We start from the raw sequence: 17,866 nt of genomic DNA, 5'->3' as shown, positions 1-17,866 counted from the left end.
GAGATTTTGGTTTGGATGACAGAGAGCAATGAGTCTTTTGATGTGGATACGGGCACGTGAGGATTCTTTTAGGATACACATACATAAAAATATGAACTTATACTATAATAAGACAGCAAGTAAACAGCCTGTTGTACCGATGGTCTGAATGATGGCGTTCTGGACGATTCTCTCTTCGCTCTCTTTCCCGCGGCCAGAAGAAACACTGGTGCTGGAGTTTCTCCTCGAGCTCTCGCCCAGCTCAAAGTCCACGCTCATCCTCAGGTGTTTGAGCAGAGTGTTGAACACCTCCAGCACTGTGGGACCTGCAAGCAAGCGTGCGCACACACACACACACAGAATGAAAAACTGAGCAGAGAATTGAGAAAGCTTCTCTCAACAACTCTGTACTGTTGTGCGCCTGAGCAGGGACTACAGGGGAACTACCAACTCTTTTTCTGTGCGACAACATGACTAAATCAACGACAACAGTCAAACTTTCCTCAGCAGCAGTGGCTGACAAAAATTCTTTCTTTAATTTGAAAGCACATTTTAGAAATGTTTTAGTCTCATTTAAGCTGGTAACATCTGGTTTTCCTCTTATTTCTACTGAAGTAGCTTTAAGGTTTAAAAAATCAGATATTTACACAGTGTCTGACAGCACAATATATAAAGTCTGTATCAGCTTGTTTCAGATCATCTTTGAAGCTGTATGATGTTTAAATTGACTCAAAAAATGGCTGCACAACTCCATCAAATGAAAATGATTTGTCCATCATTTTATACACATTGTCCCAAATTTCAACCAGACATATTTGGGATGTTTGAAAACTAAATTCATTGAGTAAGACTTTAAAGGATTCATTGGGGGTTCCCAGAGAACTCCAGGCATTACATATGGACATAAACTGCAGAAAGTCCCCAGTAACAGATTTCTATCTGTGCTGTTGGTCATGTTCACACGTCTTCTCTGGTCCAGTTGTCTTAATTCACTCGGTCACAAAAAGCAACACCTCAGATTATGACAGTCAGTGCTGCCTGGCTCACCCTTCCCGCCTTTGGCACATTACATTTCAAAAATCATGGAAACAACACTGAGAAATCCTTTCCAAAAATACTTTATATGATACAGACCACTTAAAAGATAACAAAAAAATGTATAACAATTGCAAGAGATTATTTTTCTAAGAGAGCATTCAATCTTCCCTCATTCTAGTAAAAACATATAGAAAAGGTTTATATTTAAGCCCCTTTTGGGTTTCTGTTCAAATATTTCTGGGTCTATGCCTGTTCAACAAAGATAAACATGTGAATCAGAAGGAGTTGCGAGCTGCTGGATAAATTTCTTTGTTTTAATTGAGCCAGGCTAGCAGTTTCCTGCTGCTTCCAGTCTTAAGCTAGGCTAAGGACAGCCAAGGATACATCTCCACTGGTCACAGAAATTAAACTGATATCCATCTTCTCATCTGCAACATAGTAAATGAAATGATTTCCAAAAGCTCTCTTGTCTACTGAGGGAACATTACATGGGTCTAGATACAGCATCACATCACTGTGCTATTCCACAGCCCCAACACTCCGACACAAAATCACACCTGGAGATACTGTGCTTGGATTTGTCTGTGGTGTTGGAACAGTACACTGTGGGGCTGTTGCTGTATTGTTAAAGGTTATTATTTGATGCTGAGAGCTCTACAAACTAAGTTCTATTTACCAAAGTTGTATTGGGGGTGAAAGCAAAAACCAAATACACATGTCTCAAAACTATCTTCATGGACTGATGCCACAAGAAAACATGCTCTTCAACAGATTTAATCTACACATAAGAAAATCTGTGTGTTTGTAATGTGTGTAAACTGATCCCTTTAAGGTGATTGCAGGCTGCTGTATTGGATTTCACTTTCACTGCTGTCTCTGTAATTCTGGTCACTCAGTGAATGTTTGTATTAAATAACAACATCTGTTGGTGTAAACACAGACCTTTTGTTCTCCTGGGATAAACATGCATCTCATATCTACATTGTGATACAATCTGATGGAGCTGGAATTAGTTTCCAGCAATTTTGGCCAGGACTCTCTTAAAAAAGAGATTTCGATTTTTTCGGAGAAAATCCTTGTTGTACTGTATTGGTCCGAATATAGGGGTGCAACGAATAATCGACATAGTCGACAAAAACTGATTATTAAATTTGTTGCCAAGAACTTTAAAATCGATTCGTTCATGACGTCATCGGGCCGTAACGACACCGTCAGCTTAACAGAGTAAAGTGATGTGAACAGTAACGTTACTAAAACAACATCAGAGCTGCAGTAACACCTCCACAACCTAAAGTGAAATGCTGTGTGGCAAGCATTTCACTCTTCACTCAGCCAGAAAGGTCGTGAACTGCAGCAAAGCTGAGCTCTCCTGGAAACACCGGAGCATCTGGAGAGGAGGCGCGTAACGTCGTGTCTCTGTGGATGATGAAGACACCCCATTAAAGCAGTGTTACTTCACGTTATAAGATGAAACGTTTTCTATACAGTTGGTCAGTTTGATTGATTGTTACCGTAATGGTGCTGTGAGTAGCACATAATTATGATGCACAACGTCCGCGTTCACATTCCAGACATGCCCTGACTTTAGAGTCATAAACGATGCATCGCTCATGACGACATTCAGCTGGAGAACATGTTGCTGCCGAGTGCGCAAGATTAGACAACACCGGACAATTTCATATTTCTAAAGAAGAGAAAACAGTTCTTCTGTGCGTGAGGCGGTGGCTTATCCGCCTCAAACTCCCTTAAAAAAAAATCACGGAGTTTTGTGAGTTGTTGAGTTTGGGGAAACTATATTTGTTGTGAAACGCTGTCTACTACAAATTCATTATTATTGATTCCCTCAGTTCGGCAACTGAAATGCATGACGTTATTCCTTTCTTTGTAAACAGGGTCAGTTCGCCCCGGGGGGTTGCAGTACTGGCGTGAAAGCTCCATCACTAAACAGCAGATCAGCTGCTTATCAGGATGTGATTTTAGTGGAACTTTCTGTTGCTGCAGCAGAAACGTTCATTAAAAGATGCATATTTGAAAGCGGAAATTATTTTATTGTCTTGACTGTTAATTAGCACATGCCTAAAACAACCTCAGGTTTAATTTAAAGGCTAATCGCTAATCGCAATAATAAAAATAGTCGGTAGTTGCAGCCCTATCGGAATATAAGAGTTTTTCCCCCTAGAAACTTGTCTTATGTTGTGGGTATAAGACTTTAAATGTTAATATACACCCATAACAACAGATGGCGCCAAATATCGGCAAAGCGCATGTTGCTCTCCTCACTGAAGGTAGGTCAAGTTAACCAACAGCTGAGGAGGAGTTATGATGCCAAGGTAGTTGATGTTTTTAACACCTTTTAAATAAAAGAACGTTTAATATCTTTTTAAATATAATATTAAATTACATTGTACATTTTATTTAGCAGTAATCTGAATGTGGCCATTTTTATTAAAAATATGTTAAAAACAACAACCTTCCTGGTTTTATCGATTTAATGTGTTTTTAATAGAATTCTTTTCAAATAAAATTACTTTCTTTATAAAAAGAAGATTTGGTCTTCAGAAAGTATTTTTCCAAAAATGAGTCTTTAAAAAGGGAGGCGGGTCGTCTTATATTCGGACCAATACAGTATATCATATAAATCGTGAAATTAAATATAGTAAATGTGAATATTCCAAAAATCTGAATGTTACCGTGTATATATAATGTGTATTACATTGTGTAATCTGAGTCTAGGTAATTTTGTAGTCAGTTTATTGTATCGTTACACTTTGGCTTTGTGTTTCTGGTGTACATAAATACATTCCAGGTGTGTGTGTGTGTGTGGGGGGGGGGGGGGGGGGGGGGGGGGGGGGGGACTGCTCTATATATTCACTTCACAAATCTAACTACACTGTCATACTGTACCGAGCCACAGATTGGGCGGAGTCGGGCTTTCACTTTCAAAGGCGTACACATCACTTCTTTTGGACTCTTGGATCATTCCTACCCAGAAGGAAAGTTGATTTTCCCCCAGGCAGAGGCAGTAAAACACAGGTTGGAAGAATTCAATAAAAAACATCAAATTAACGAAGTTGTTTCATTTTTTTCCTCAAAGTAATCTAAATAAACTAAATTTTAAATATATTAAGCCACCTCAGTGGGAATGTAAAAACACCTTATCAGGGTGGACGGGTTTCCCTGTGACCCTGGGAGCCGTGTTGAATAGACAAAACCTTAGCCTATTTTAAATTTTGTGGTCTATTTAGTACTGGAGTTTTATTGTTCCAGCAAAATAGTTCACTGTTCTTAATGGCAATTGTCTTAATGAACCTATAACGAACCTGATAGTGCTGAAAGCTCAATAAACTAATATAAAACAGAAAAAAGCAGCACATCTTGAATGGTTGAACAGGACTTAATCAATTGATTATCTGAATTTTTGGAGATTCATTTTCTGTCAACAAATGAATGAGGTGACAGATGACATGTAGTCTTTTCTTCTACCATCTCCTGAGGAACTGGTCCGGCAGTGGGAACCAGTATGGTCCTGCAACTCACCCACTGAGCCTTTGGCAGCGATGGCCACCGTCTCCAGGAGGACCTGGACGATGCCGGCTCTGACCCGCGGTGTGTTCTTGTTGTTTGTGTCGAGGTGATTCAGAACCTGCTGGATGACGTGGTGAGAGTGCTGAGCCTGGATGATGACAAAGACACAGAGAGGATTTAAGGTGAATCAACACTAATCATATTTGGAACGACAATAGAGTAAAGTAAAGTAAACATTGTATTATTTTATCTAGATATTTAAACTGAGAAGGAACCAGAAATCCAGCACCCTGTCGCCCACCTCTACTAACTTTATACAGTCACATCATTTTGGTCAATGGACTTTAAACAGGTAAACTCCTTGAATGTTTTTGCAGCTGTTAATCAAAGACATAAAGTGTCAGTGAACTTTAGAGGTGCTGGCAGGTGGATTTTGTTACCTTTGAACAGAGCCAGGCTAGGCGTTTTCCCTTTTCCAGTCTATATGCTAAATGCTGAATCCATCTACATGTATTTAGCACACAGACAAGAAACTTCTTCTCAATGAACTCTCCGCATGACAGTGAATAAGAATAGTTCCCAAAAAGTCCTGTAAGATGTTATGTTTTACAAGAGCTGTGTTGAAGTTTTTACTTGCAAGTATTTCAGAAAATCTTTATGCAAAGAATTTTTCACCCTGAACGGGGCCAAGCAGCAACTTGGTCTGCAATCTTCTAGACATAGTAACAAATGCTCACTGTCAGATCAGTTAACAACTCCAGTGACTTCTTGGTGGAATTGGTGTCAGTGTACAGTACTTCAAAAGAGATTGGGGGATGGTGAATGTGAATGGGTGAAATCTTTGAAAAGTGAACATACTATGGCAAGCAGAATCCAGTGGGTGCTTCTCTTAGCAGAAAAAAAAGCCATATTTCCTGTTATATTTCAGGTTTTTTTGGATTTTTATATATTTTTTTTAAGGGCCAATATGTAGTTTCAGCACAGCTAAATGTTATAGATGATAATGAAACGGTTAGTGAGCTCTAAATTCAATCTACATTGAACGTAACAAAGCAAATAGCGGTGGATCCATGCTTAAGTACGTTAGCTGGCTGCTCCTGTCTTGCATCAAGGCTAATATAAACTAATCGCTCCACATTTGGACATCCTTTCTCGCAGGCTAAATCGACACTTTGACATAATACCGGTGGTACACAGGATAGAAATGTGGATCGGGTTAGCTGGTGAAGTAAAGTGGAAAGCTATAACGCAAAATATTATATAAGGTGATCAGATTTCTGAAATGAAAACTGGGGATATTTTTGGTTTGGTGGTCAGTATGTCATAAAAAAATATGTTATTATATAAGACATAAAAAAGGGGGATAATTGCGGTTTTATAATCTGTCAAATATAACCCTCATGAATATAATCAAGTCATTTCTGGGCAGAAATAACCTTTCAGTCAATAAGTAGAGGCTGCAATCACTGTCTGGCAAGTTCAATACTGCATTTTATGTGTTGTTTTGGCCAATTAAAGGTATTTTAAGAGGTAAAAAGTTCTTGGTGAGTTATAATCTGTCAAATATAACTCGTCTGAATGAAATCAAGTCATTTTGAGGCAGAATCTACCTTTCTGTCAATAAGTAGAGGCTGCAATCACTCTCTGCATTACATGGGTTGTATTGGTCATTAAAGTTATTTCAACAGGTAAGAAGGACTGGATTGGTCGGTACACAGCAAGTTAAATAATGTAGAGTCAAAGATAATTGCAAAAGAGATTTTATATATAACTCAGCAGTAAGTGATGTTAATTATAGGCTACAGTCTGTTTTTCAAATATAAACAAGGATATTAGACATAGGCCTACCAAACACATATTCCATTGGCAACAACAGGCTTCTATTATTGCTTATAATCATGTCATGCGTGGTTACGTTATAAACTGCAAACACTTATTTGGCCAATATTGTGATTATTCTGTTAAAAGAAACATAAAAGTTTCCTCACCAGATAACGTTAGTAACTGCTCAGAGTTAGCCGGCGAGCTAACGTGACTCTCCGCGACTCCACCCTTTCTGATGACTGTTTTCACCGGCGTTATCTGATCATGTTTGGCCTGATGGGCTTCAGCACATAAAACGTTTGTGTTGCTTTTATCATAACGTGGAGTTTATGTTGGAGTCTGTGTTTTGCTGGGAGCCGCTTGTTTTGTGGTGTTAGTAGACTGCATTTCCTTAGCCGTGGTGGTGTTGTTGCTGTAGAGGGAGATGCGGGTGCGCGCACAGGGCTACATCCTGACCAGATGCCTTCACATTCAAAGCAGAATAACAGGCGTGTCCTTCATTTCTAAGTGCGGCTACAGCTCACTGACAAAAAGAAAGTAAGAATTTCATTTATTAAAGTGATTTCATTGAAAAACAACATATAGCCCCTTCAAAAGTGACATGACTGCAGTACATCTAGAAATCACTTTTTGCATCTCCCCTTCTTTGATGGATTTCACCTTTTGCAACCGTTTGAGCATTCATGCTTTAGAAATCAACCCTTAAGAACAAATCCTGATGTTTAACTTTAATATTTCAGATGACCTCGAAATGCAAAGATCATCTGCAGCAGCTGCTTTAGATTTTTCTTGCAAAATGGTCCAAACTCAGTCGTTTCCCCCTGAAAGCAGAATGTTCAACCGTGTCTCTGTAGGACAAACCCAGGGTGCATTTGTTTTATGTTACCAAGATCAAACAGACGCCCGTGGCCGTCTACTGGCAGACAGACCCCCCCCCCCCCAGACAGATCAGAGAGACAAAACTCTGCAAACTCCTGTCACGCACTAACACAACACAAGTACTGGCGCACAACAGCATTGATCCGTCGGTTTAATGGGAGCCAGTGGGACTGACGCTATGCAGCCTGGATGAAAGACCTTCTGAAAAGCAGAATTCAGAGCCAAACAAGAACCCCAAGAATCGCATCAGCAGAAGTAGTTGCACAGGAAAAATAAAAAGGAGAGTGGGTCTCAGAAACACAGTGATCAGCTGTGTTCTCCATCTGCCTGTTGTGACGACCCTGTGGTTGTCTGTTGTGTTGTGCTGGTTTGGCGTCAACAGGGTCGTCAGGAGATGTGGCTCACCTGTTCAGCCAACTCTGCCCACTCTCTCTTTTGTTTCCCACGGCACTATGCACCACCCCTGGGACACGCCAGCTCTTCATTTTTTACCTATTATGTAGCTTTTCCTTTTGCACTCACTACATTTTATACTCATGACACTCCCGCCTTGAAGTTTATGTTTAGTTGTTACAATAAAACCATTAAGCTTATGTTTGCGTAAGCTTCCTCTCTTTGTTACAAGCAGGAGGCAACTTGTAACACTGTGGAAGCTTCAGGGACGCTGCAGACTTCAAGTCTGGGGTGGGATGACAGCTCGTCAAGATGACTGACAGGTACTTGAGCGAGAGCCAGAAATACGAGGGCAGGGCTAACCTAGTGCTCCGATGTAAAAAGTTGCATGACATACCTTTAAAGTAATGCTGATGTAGTACTTTAAATTCTATTTAATTCAGGTGTAACGTGTGTGTAATGTACCTGGATGGAGTACATGGTGATTCTGAAGCAGGAAACAGCAAACTCATTGGGGTCCCAAAGGTGGTGGTTGTCCAGGTGACTGAAGACAGAAGAAAAATAGTAAATTATTAATTTTCTCACCCAATCAACAGTGGCATTAAAGTGTGGAGAGACAGACAAGGACAGAGTGAATGGATGCATGAGTCCACTCTTTGATTCCTGTTTCCTACCAACAGTCAATGCTGGTTTCTTTTAACCATGATTCCTTTTGGAAGGCAATGGCAAATCAATTAAATTATATTTATATAGCCCAATATCACAACACAGTCTGTACAAAACCTGTTTTATCATTTAATTTAAAAGGACCTTGGTGTGTGCTGAGTCCCGGTTATGATGTTAAAAAGACTACAATATTTACTTAGACCAAAAAAAAAAATTCCCATTCTCAACACTTTGTAGGGTGGTATGTGTCATCCTCAAGCTCGGGTCCTCTGCCAGAGGCCTGGGAGTTTGAGTGTTCTGCACAGTATCTCAGGACCTATCCACACTACTCCGTTTTAGTTTACAAACGGAGAATTAAAACATATATGATCTCCATCCGCACCAGCATTTTAGAGCTGATCTCAGTCTACATTGAAGACTGAAAACGCACATCTAGTGGCCGTTCACGTACTACAGACAAAGAACCACACCAGATTTTATTTTACATGGACCAATTACAAGCTGGGAATGTTAATGAATGTAACACGGGAGTTAAAAGCAGCTGTGGCGGCGGAAAACAGACTGGGAGTCGTGACAAAGTAAATATGGCAACATACACAGTACAAGTGTAGACTACAAGTGTTATTTGCATGCTACAAATAGCAGCATCGTGTTTCTACATTGCATGACTTATAAGACCCAATCAGAGAGCCAAACGACAAACAACTATGTTCCTGAATGAACTTAAACCTATCTTTCGTTTTTCAGCCGACATATAAACCAATATTATTATAGTATATCCGCAATATCCATATTTTTCACCATCAGGTGTAGAGCTGTCAGATGTCAGGGTTTGAGTTTTTATAACAAATAAATCTTCGATCCATAAGGATATAACATGCAGTATTGAGCAAAATAATCATAAATATCCTTTAAACCATAATCATGTTGCACTGCCTGCAGCAGACTCTTGGATAAAAATAGACACATATAATTAGAAAATGCAGAGGAGGAGCAGATAAACAAAAAATGAAAACATGAAGAAAAAACCAAAGAGACATCCCAACAATGACCTTTGAAAATATAAAGAGTAAACTCATATACTTAAACTTTAACTTTGAGCTGAAGCCACAGAGGTGAGATCTACATGAGGCCAAAGGTTTTATAAAACATCATGTGGGTGTTGAAGAAGACATGATGATATAAGCGGCAGGTGGATGACGACAGATTTACTCATCTCTGTGGGAGCCAACCTGCAGCCTCAAGGTAAACTCATCTATTACATCCATCTGCTATTTATGTCTGCGCAAACACACAAAGGCAGGCAGGAGATTGACTTATTCACCCACCTTCTTACAGTAAGAGGATCTCCTGAAACATGTGAAATGATACCCAGCCATGCATTATATATGATAAAGCATTCGAGGATGATTCAGTTTTAACATACTGTCACATCAGCCATTTTAAACAGTCTGTCAGGATTGACACTAATGTTAGTGAATGAAAGGCAGAGAAAGGAAGAAGGATAGCAGGAAAAAAAAAAGAATGGAAAGAAGTAGAGAAAGGCAGGAAGAAGGGAAAGAAAGGAAAGAGCAGAGGACATCGATAACAAGGACTGGAAGCTGGTTGTATGAGAACAGTTCACCAACATGACGTCAATCCATACCCCCAAAACACCCCACCCTGTTAACCCCAATCCTTGCTATTTATAGTCTAAAGACGCTCCATCTTCCTCCTCCTCCTTCCTGCTGGAGCTCTGCAGGGGGAGAACTGGCTTTACCCACAGACATGCAGACAGACAGATGAGAAGCAGGGCGGCTGTTTCATCGAGAGAAAAATTAAAGAGCACTCTGTCTTTCTCAGTCATTCTAATATGTCCACTCGCTGGGTTTACAAAGGAACAACCGCAACAGAAGTCGTGGCAGTTTCTTTGTCTGTCACTGCAGCAGCAGATGTGGCGCTGACTGACCTGCAGGGGGCGCATGGTGCCAGCGAGTCAGTGGTTGGAGCTGGAGGGGACGCTGGGAAGATGCTGCCTAACACAAACACTCATTTACAGTATCAGACTGAGAGTGTGAGGGTGACACAATAAGTCCAACAGACCTCTTTAACATCAGTTATTGGAAGCTGAAGGTAGGTGTGCGCGCGTGCTCTGCAGAGCTCCTGTGTCAGGTGTCAGACCTGAGACGAGTGCTGACGTGGTGTCAGAGAGGACAGGAGGTGTCACTGGGTAAAAGGATTGTGGGATTGTCTCACTGTGGAAACACACCTGACTGCAGCACAGTTGCCTTAACACTAGATCAATCAATTCAATTGAATTATGTTGGCTAAAAAATTTTAAAACTATGGACTACTGGGGGGTGATGGAGCAATGGATAAGACCTGGGATCGAATCCACTGTGAAACACCATTGTGTCCCTGAGCAAAACACTTAACCCCTAGTTGCTCCAGGGGCGTGCGACCTCCTACATACATAGCAATTTTTAGTCACTCTGGATAAAAGCCTCAGCTAAATGAATAAATGAAAATACTGCCCTTCACAAGTTTCTAGAGACCAAAGTGATGGTGAGGATTTCAAAAGCCAAAGAATGTATGTATAAATGACACAAAAGCAGCTCTACAGTGATGTTAAGCCTCTTTCAGCTCATTTACTGTTTTCCTTCAGTCTCAGTGTTTCCAGCAGCAGGCAGCGGTTTTCATCTAAAAAGCTCTGATATACCCACTGGACACTAGAGCTGGCCCGAATGTTATTTTTTGAGCTTCAACGCTTCAATAGTAATTAAGAGCGAATAATCGAAGCATCGCCCCTTTGTTATGGCAAGGCTAGCAGACCCAGGTGCAGGACTAAGAAAGGGAGGAATATTTATTGCAGGTTTAAAGGATCGGATATTGAGCAGCGGAAGAGCGAGGCAGAGTGAAAATAGCAGAATCCGGTAATAGTTTAGGCGGGCGGGGGTCCAGGCGGAGAGCGCACGGGATGAGCGTAGGCCTATTTTCAGTAGCAGAACTTTCAGTTTTAATTATAGCGACAAAATGCTCTTCTTCTACAGTCGGCCTAATATAATTAGGCTTTTTTAAATACGTTCATTGTGTTGCTGTTTGTTTCCAGCCTACAGTTTACTGATTAATTTTAAAATGTAGGAAATTTAACTGACTGGCGACCTGTGCAGGGTGTACCCCGCCTTTCGCCCGGTGTCAGCTGGGATTGGGTCCAGCCCCCCGCAACCATGTAAGCAGGATAAGCGGTTGATGATGGATGGATGGAAATTTGAAATCGAATGTGTACCCAACGGTCGAATATTCGGGTCCAGCCCTACTGTGTTGGCATTACCTGCTGACCCAAGGTCATTGAAAAGTCAAAGAGAGCACTAATGAGAGGGTCATGTAAATGTGAGGTTAGCGCAAGGACTGCTTTCAGGAAGGAGAAAAGACGAAAATGAAGAGGAAAAGACACTGAGCTTTAAACACATTAACTGAAAGAGCTCTGAGGGAAAAAGAAAACCAATGAAACAAATTGGAAGAAAGTGAGGGAGAGAAAAAATTATTAAATACAGCTCAGTTCTTGAAGAGGCCCTACAGATGTCAAGCAGCCACAGTAATATTATGTAATTAATTGTTAATGGCAGCATTAAGAGGCTTGCTCCCTGATCAAATTTGCAAGCAGCAGTTGGTTACTGTTGCTGCAGTCCAACTTATTTACATCTTGTCACTTTGACTCAAGACTATAAAAAGGTGTCTTAGGTATATATTATTTTATATGACTGATTCTGATATACAGTTACTGGGAAGCTTTTCATTTCAACGGTTCATTGTCATAAAGAAATGTTACATAAAACTCAGAAAGTGAGGTGTTGATTTTCATTGTTTCCTCACAATCTGTTTGAAATCCCATCAATCAAAGCGTCATTGGTTTCTGGGAAGGCTCTCACGAGAATTAATTAGCAACAGCAATCACAGACAACACACTACAAGTCTAAATTACCATCAATTAAAACAGAAACACCATGAAATAATTCAATTTGAAGGATGAAGGGCTGCTGTGTCAGTCTAACAACTAGGCTAAACAAATTAAACTGGAATGAGCCAGTTTATATGCCAAGTTCAAGCTATGATTTTAATGTGGTGTTTGTACAGTTCTGGGAACTCTAAATCACAGCGAATAAGCTTTTCGTCCCTTACAGGACAATGAGGTAGCGTCACAGACAGCTGTCCTCTCCTTGGATGTGCACTTAGATGTATTTTTGCTTTGTCTTTATGTTTTTATAAGCAATAATACTTTCTAGTTCACCAAGTCATCCTGTTGTTGTGACCTTAGCTATAGCAGCAGGAGAGCTGAGTATCTCAGTCTGGCGCTGCTGTGCTGCTCTGGGACCGGCTCCTCCTCTCATGTTAGCTTTGCAGCAGCAAGTAACGCCAGTTTGCAAACCTACAGCCTAGCTAACATTAGTAACATTACTTCTTGTTTTGTTGTTCACTCTATATCATGGTATTTGTAATGATGTTGGATTTCTCCAGAATCACATACCCACCATGATGCAGAGAAATTTACAAAAAATGTTCTATATTTGGATATGTATCGTTATTAGGGTATTAAATGATCTATATCGGTATATGAGATTTTAGTCATATTGCACAGCCCTATAAACAGGTTTCCTGTATACAAATACTACCGGATGCGCGCCTCTGCCATTTCAGAGATGAATCAGTTTTGTTTGTGTTTCATTTCGTATATTAATAGAACATGCACGATTGTGCTGCAGGTCAGCGACACCGGATGTAATGTTTAAATCAGCTGCTAGCCAAAAAGCTAAAGGAATAACGAGGGAGAGAGGCATTCTTTTCACAGCTGTTAGTACTGTCATTAGGCCTAACATAGCTGTGTCACACTCAGAGATGCAAAGAACATGGTCTTCCGTAAACATTGTGAGACCAGGAAAAAGCTTTCAACTGCAAACAATATTGTATTGAAGCATCTGCTAAGAAACGTGAAAAAAAACTCCAGCTGCTAACGTTACTGCCAGTGAAGCATCCACTCGGCAGGACAGAGTGGCGTTAAGCAATGTTTTGTGTTTTGTAAAAGCACCTAATACTTCTCTGATAAACACATGTGCAAAACAGTAATGTTAGTTCAAAAGTCGAGACGCTTGCTTGATTTTTTTTTTTTTTTATCTCAGTGGCGTTGAAAAATGTTATATACTTCGTAAAAATTATGCTGTTATGAATACGCAATCAGTAAAAATGTCAGGAGGGACCTGCTTTGTTTTTTATTAATTGTAAATAGCCTATATCCAAAGCTTATATGATACAGCATCCTCTGGTCTGAGAGGCTGCAGTGACTCCGGAAGTGGATTCATTTCAAAAATGCGCTGCTGAACAGGTTTCCTGTCATTTTTAAGGATGGGCTGCAGCGTTTGAAAGTAACAGAACGAGTAACATGACTATTTACTTTTAATACCCAGTACTAAATAAAGTAATATTAATACTTTTTAAATGAGTAATAAGTAAAAAGTAAGTCATTTCAATTTCTGAGTAATTTGCCCAACACTGCAGCTAGATATGCCGTATAAACTGATGTGCCGCGAAGACCGAGTGCTGCTTTCTACCCCCTAGTTGCGCGCGCATCTCAGTGATGACGTTGGACAGAAACCCATCTATAGGACGCCATAAACTTTTACGCATAATTTTATACAATCTTACTGCCTCACATGAATTGAACTTTGACCCTAAACACCACAACGTCCTCCACACATGGGATTTGTTATGTTCGTTTTGTGCATCTCCAAGTTATTTCAGAGTTTTTTAACTCTACTCCCTGATCCTATTGGGACTGGATTAAAAAAGCATGGGAGGAAATATCAAAGAGGATGATGAGGATATCAGGTAAGTAAATGTATATCACTAACATTCAGATAAAGTCCGTAGCACCAAGTTAACCGCTTTGTGTCGCTCTTCATTCTGCGCATTAACTCAAGCAAACTGAAACCGCTGTCAAATTATAGTCAAAAAAGTAAATCAAAACATTTTGGAAAGTGCTGTGTCCACCCAAAACTTAAATGCTTAATGACAACCAAGACTTATCAGGCATTTTTTTGTTTTTCCTCTGTCTCTTATTGCATTCATTTCTTTCTCTTCACTCTTTGTACTTTATATCACTCGGTTGTGACAGACATGGGGTAAATTGTCAGGCCATTATGGCTCAGACCTTCAGGCGCCTTACTATTGATTATTTGTAACATTAAAGTGAATTGCAGCTTATTCTACTGTTGCACTCAATAAAAGTCGTGTTTACTGATTATCAGTCAAGAGCCTGAAACGTACAATGTAAATTACTTACAGTACCATTGAGTTTGATGGAAGAGTACAAATCTTTTTCATCAAATCATATCTGTTATCAGCTAATTTACACGGACCTAAATAAACAGACCTCAGTGTATATATATATATATTATTGTAGGGTTTTTTTTTTGGTCAAGTAATGAAAACATTTACATTTTGACCCGCTGATGCACTAGATGAAAAGGAATCACCAAGTGCATTACAATTACATGAACGTGTAAATCAAATTTCCTGAAAAGCCTCATGGTGGTTCTACAGGTGAGGTCAGGGAATCACCAACATATTTCTAATGTTGAGATATTTCAGTGACAGACTGGGAATAGGAAACTTTGCCATTCACAGAGCCCGGCTGCCAAAATAGCATAGTGTTACATCGTTAGAAACTGCTGTTGTAACCTGCAGTGTCTAAGTAGGTAAGATAATAAAAGTCGAATAAATCAGCTAAATCATTGCCTTTCATTTCTGTTGGCATGAACACTTCTTCTTTGGTCTCTGTACCAATTGAATTTCTTCATCAACTCAGTTAACACTGATTAAAGGTGATGAAGTGGACCTATTGTTGTTCATTCAAAGTTGTTCTATAGTTATTTTCCACTTTTGTTTTTTTTTCTGACTGGAGAGCTGATAATACCACGGGCAGCTTATTATAGAGTAAATACATTTTTTATAACTTCATCATCAGGGCCTCGAGTCATAATACTGCTAATTAAACAGTGCTACTTTAAGAAAAACAGTCATTGTGTGTGTCTGTTCAGGACTATGTGAGTACACACCAAGATTAAACTATCTAACGCAGCTTTATTATAAAGGTAGAATAATATACTGTGTGTAGCTATAGTCAAAGTCCACCAAGTACAAACAGTTGCAAACATGCTAATGTGTTAGCTTATTATCATACTAAACAATTTGTTTTTTGCAAAGTTTTGAGTGCAAAGCATGCAATGTTTAGTCTAGACATATTTCTGTAACTGGCATGACAAATGTTAACAGCTCCTAAAGCAACCCTTCTCTGTTCAGTCTGACTTGTAAACGTGCATACAATTACGTACGTAATATGTTTAGCAGGTAATATTCAGCATGTGCACATATGCTACATACACTTACATGCTAAGTCTAGCATAACATTTAGCATGTTGGGTTCTTAAAAGCAGCATAAGTAAACATAAATGCACAAACTTAACATGTAAAGTAACTTAGAAGATTTAACATGTTAGCATGAATAAAGTTAGAATGGTGACATTTTAACATTTAGCATTTTAGTGGTGCAGGCTAAATTTTTAGCATGCTATGATAGCATTAATCTCAAAGCACATCTGTAGAGTTATCTTCTGGTTAAAGCAATAGAATGGTTTAGTTTTTGATGTAGGAAGGTTAAAATCAAGGGCAGCTGTACGTGGTTGAAGATACTTGAAGATGTTTGGACTGAAGGACAAGGGACACTCTTTGGACAACAACAATATACCATATATTTTGGACCAGGAGGATGGATGGTTCAAAAGAGACATGAAAGAGGCCAGGAACTCTAATGAACCAAACAGTATCCATCACCTTGATAACAACCCCACAGATGTTAAATTCTCCATGAAATCAAAATCGATGTTAATTTGTTTTTATTGCATTTGCCTTGCACTATAAGTCACCAATTCATCAGCATCTGGGCAAACAATTCTATAAAAAAAATGTTGTTCTGTAGGTATTCTTGATGGTATTTTAGAGTTTGACAGTTCCTGGAAAACGATTTTAAAATGTTGATGACTCATGATCCTCCTGCGCTCGGGCCGTATTACTTTAGCGTCCAATGAAAATCTTTCTAATTTTTGGAGCTCGGAGTACTGGGGGAGTGTTAGTGTTACACTTCTAATATTACTTAAGCCATGGAGGTTTTCAGGCCGGGGGGGGTTTGTAAAGTTTATGGCCATTGGCGGGGGACCCAGCAGGGAGTGATGGTGGGTAGAGGCCCCGGAACGGGCGACCGGCCAATGAAACTGAGTTCAGCAGCCTCCCAGTGAACAGGTCCAAACACAGCCTCAAATACCAAAAGGGAATACAGTACCGAGGTGATTTAACATTAGAGCGCTTCTGGATGGACAGATAGCTCTACTTTCTGTTGAAACCTTAAATGCTGCTAACTCTCTGTCTTCATCTGCAGCTACTTAGCTCGGTTAAAATTAGCCAGGCTGCTAGCGGCCCTATTAGCTGACTCCTGTCCCGGGGTTCCAAGACCCAAACCTGGCAAGAAAACCACCTCGGTACTGTATTCCCTCTCGTCAAACTGGCCTCTGTCGGTCTCGGATGATGTGTTTGGTCCCGGCTGCCATGTTCACTCGGCGGGAGCTGGAACTAGTCCACACAGAGTCTGCATGGCGAGGTGGGGGCATAACGCACATTCAGTCACTGTTGGAAAGGGGATTTGTGACGCTAAATGAAAAGTCAGAGGACTGCCAATGTCATTAGGGTATGTGCTCTAAAGAACATGCATGTCTTAACAGAATTGACTAGCAATTCATCTAATACTCATTTAGAATTCTCACGCAAGACCATCATACTAACTAAAAGAATGACATCACCATCCCTGGAGCCACACTGCTAGCCCCTTAAAACACCACTTATTTAAATATCTGCATGAGCCTTAAAAGGACCAAAGTGAAGCCTGCACTCAAAGCGGCCCAATAGAGCAGAAACAGACTGTGACAGAGAAATTCTCAGCGGGGCTCCGCTGTTCACTCGGTAATTGTCCAATTTATGTGAATCAGGCTGAGTGGTGGAGCAGTGCAGCCAATAGGAGCAGCAACGAGGATATTTAAATCCCAGGAGGGGAAGACAGTCGCAGGGTGGCGACGGTGTGCTGCGTTGCCGCAGCCACCCGCGTGATAAGAGAGCTCATTTAATTTCCTCTGTGTTGGGAGTCGGCATTTCTGTGTATTTGTGTGTCTGTGTGTTTGAAACAGAGTAACTAAACGTGTGTGCGTGCGGGCAAACTGTGTGAGAGAAAATTTATGTAAGCGGAAGAAGAAAAAGGCAACTGTTTCTCTGTATGCATGTATTGTGTTGTCTGTATGGAGGTGTGTCCATGTGTGTGTGTTATTAGGAGACTGTCCTAAATTTGCTGTCCTGTCACTTCTCCTGCTGTCTGTGTAATGACTCCAACATGTAATAAAGCCGGTTATAAATCTCAGTACTACAGCGTTTCTGCGAAGTGAGAAGGTGGTCTTTGTGTACATTGTCTTCATTTAAAAAAAAAACTTGG

General features: G+C 40.2%; 1 protein-coding gene across 5 annotated transcripts in view; it reads right to left on the bottom strand.

Moving 5' to 3' along the window:
- The window catches only part of efr3a (EFR3 homolog A (S. cerevisiae)), a 254,822-nt gene that overhangs the window by 52,770 nt on the left and 184,186 nt on the right, over positions 1 to 17,866 (bottom strand). For all 5 annotated transcript variants that reach the window (XM_046052401.1, XM_046052402.1, XM_046052403.1 and 2 more), the window contains 3 exons: positions 8,104 to 8,182; positions 4,555 to 4,690; positions 138 to 305 (listed from right to left, as the gene is read on the bottom strand). In XM_046052401.1, the coding sequence (XP_045908357.1) occupies positions 138 to 305; positions 4,555 to 4,690; positions 8,104 to 8,182 (383 nt within the window). The remainder of the gene's footprint in view (positions 1 to 137; positions 306 to 4,554; positions 4,691 to 8,103; positions 8,183 to 17,866) is intronic.

This window comes from Micropterus dolomieu, linkage group LG06 (genome assembly GCF_021292245.1).
Source record: "Micropterus dolomieu isolate WLL.071019.BEF.003 ecotype Adirondacks linkage group LG06, ASM2129224v1, whole genome shotgun sequence".
NCBI classification, from domain to species: Eukaryota; Metazoa; Chordata; class Actinopteri; order Centrarchiformes; family Centrarchidae; genus Micropterus; species Micropterus dolomieu.
The sequence above is the reverse complement of the archived record's forward strand: the minus strand, read 5'-3'. Positions and strand labels throughout refer to the sequence as shown.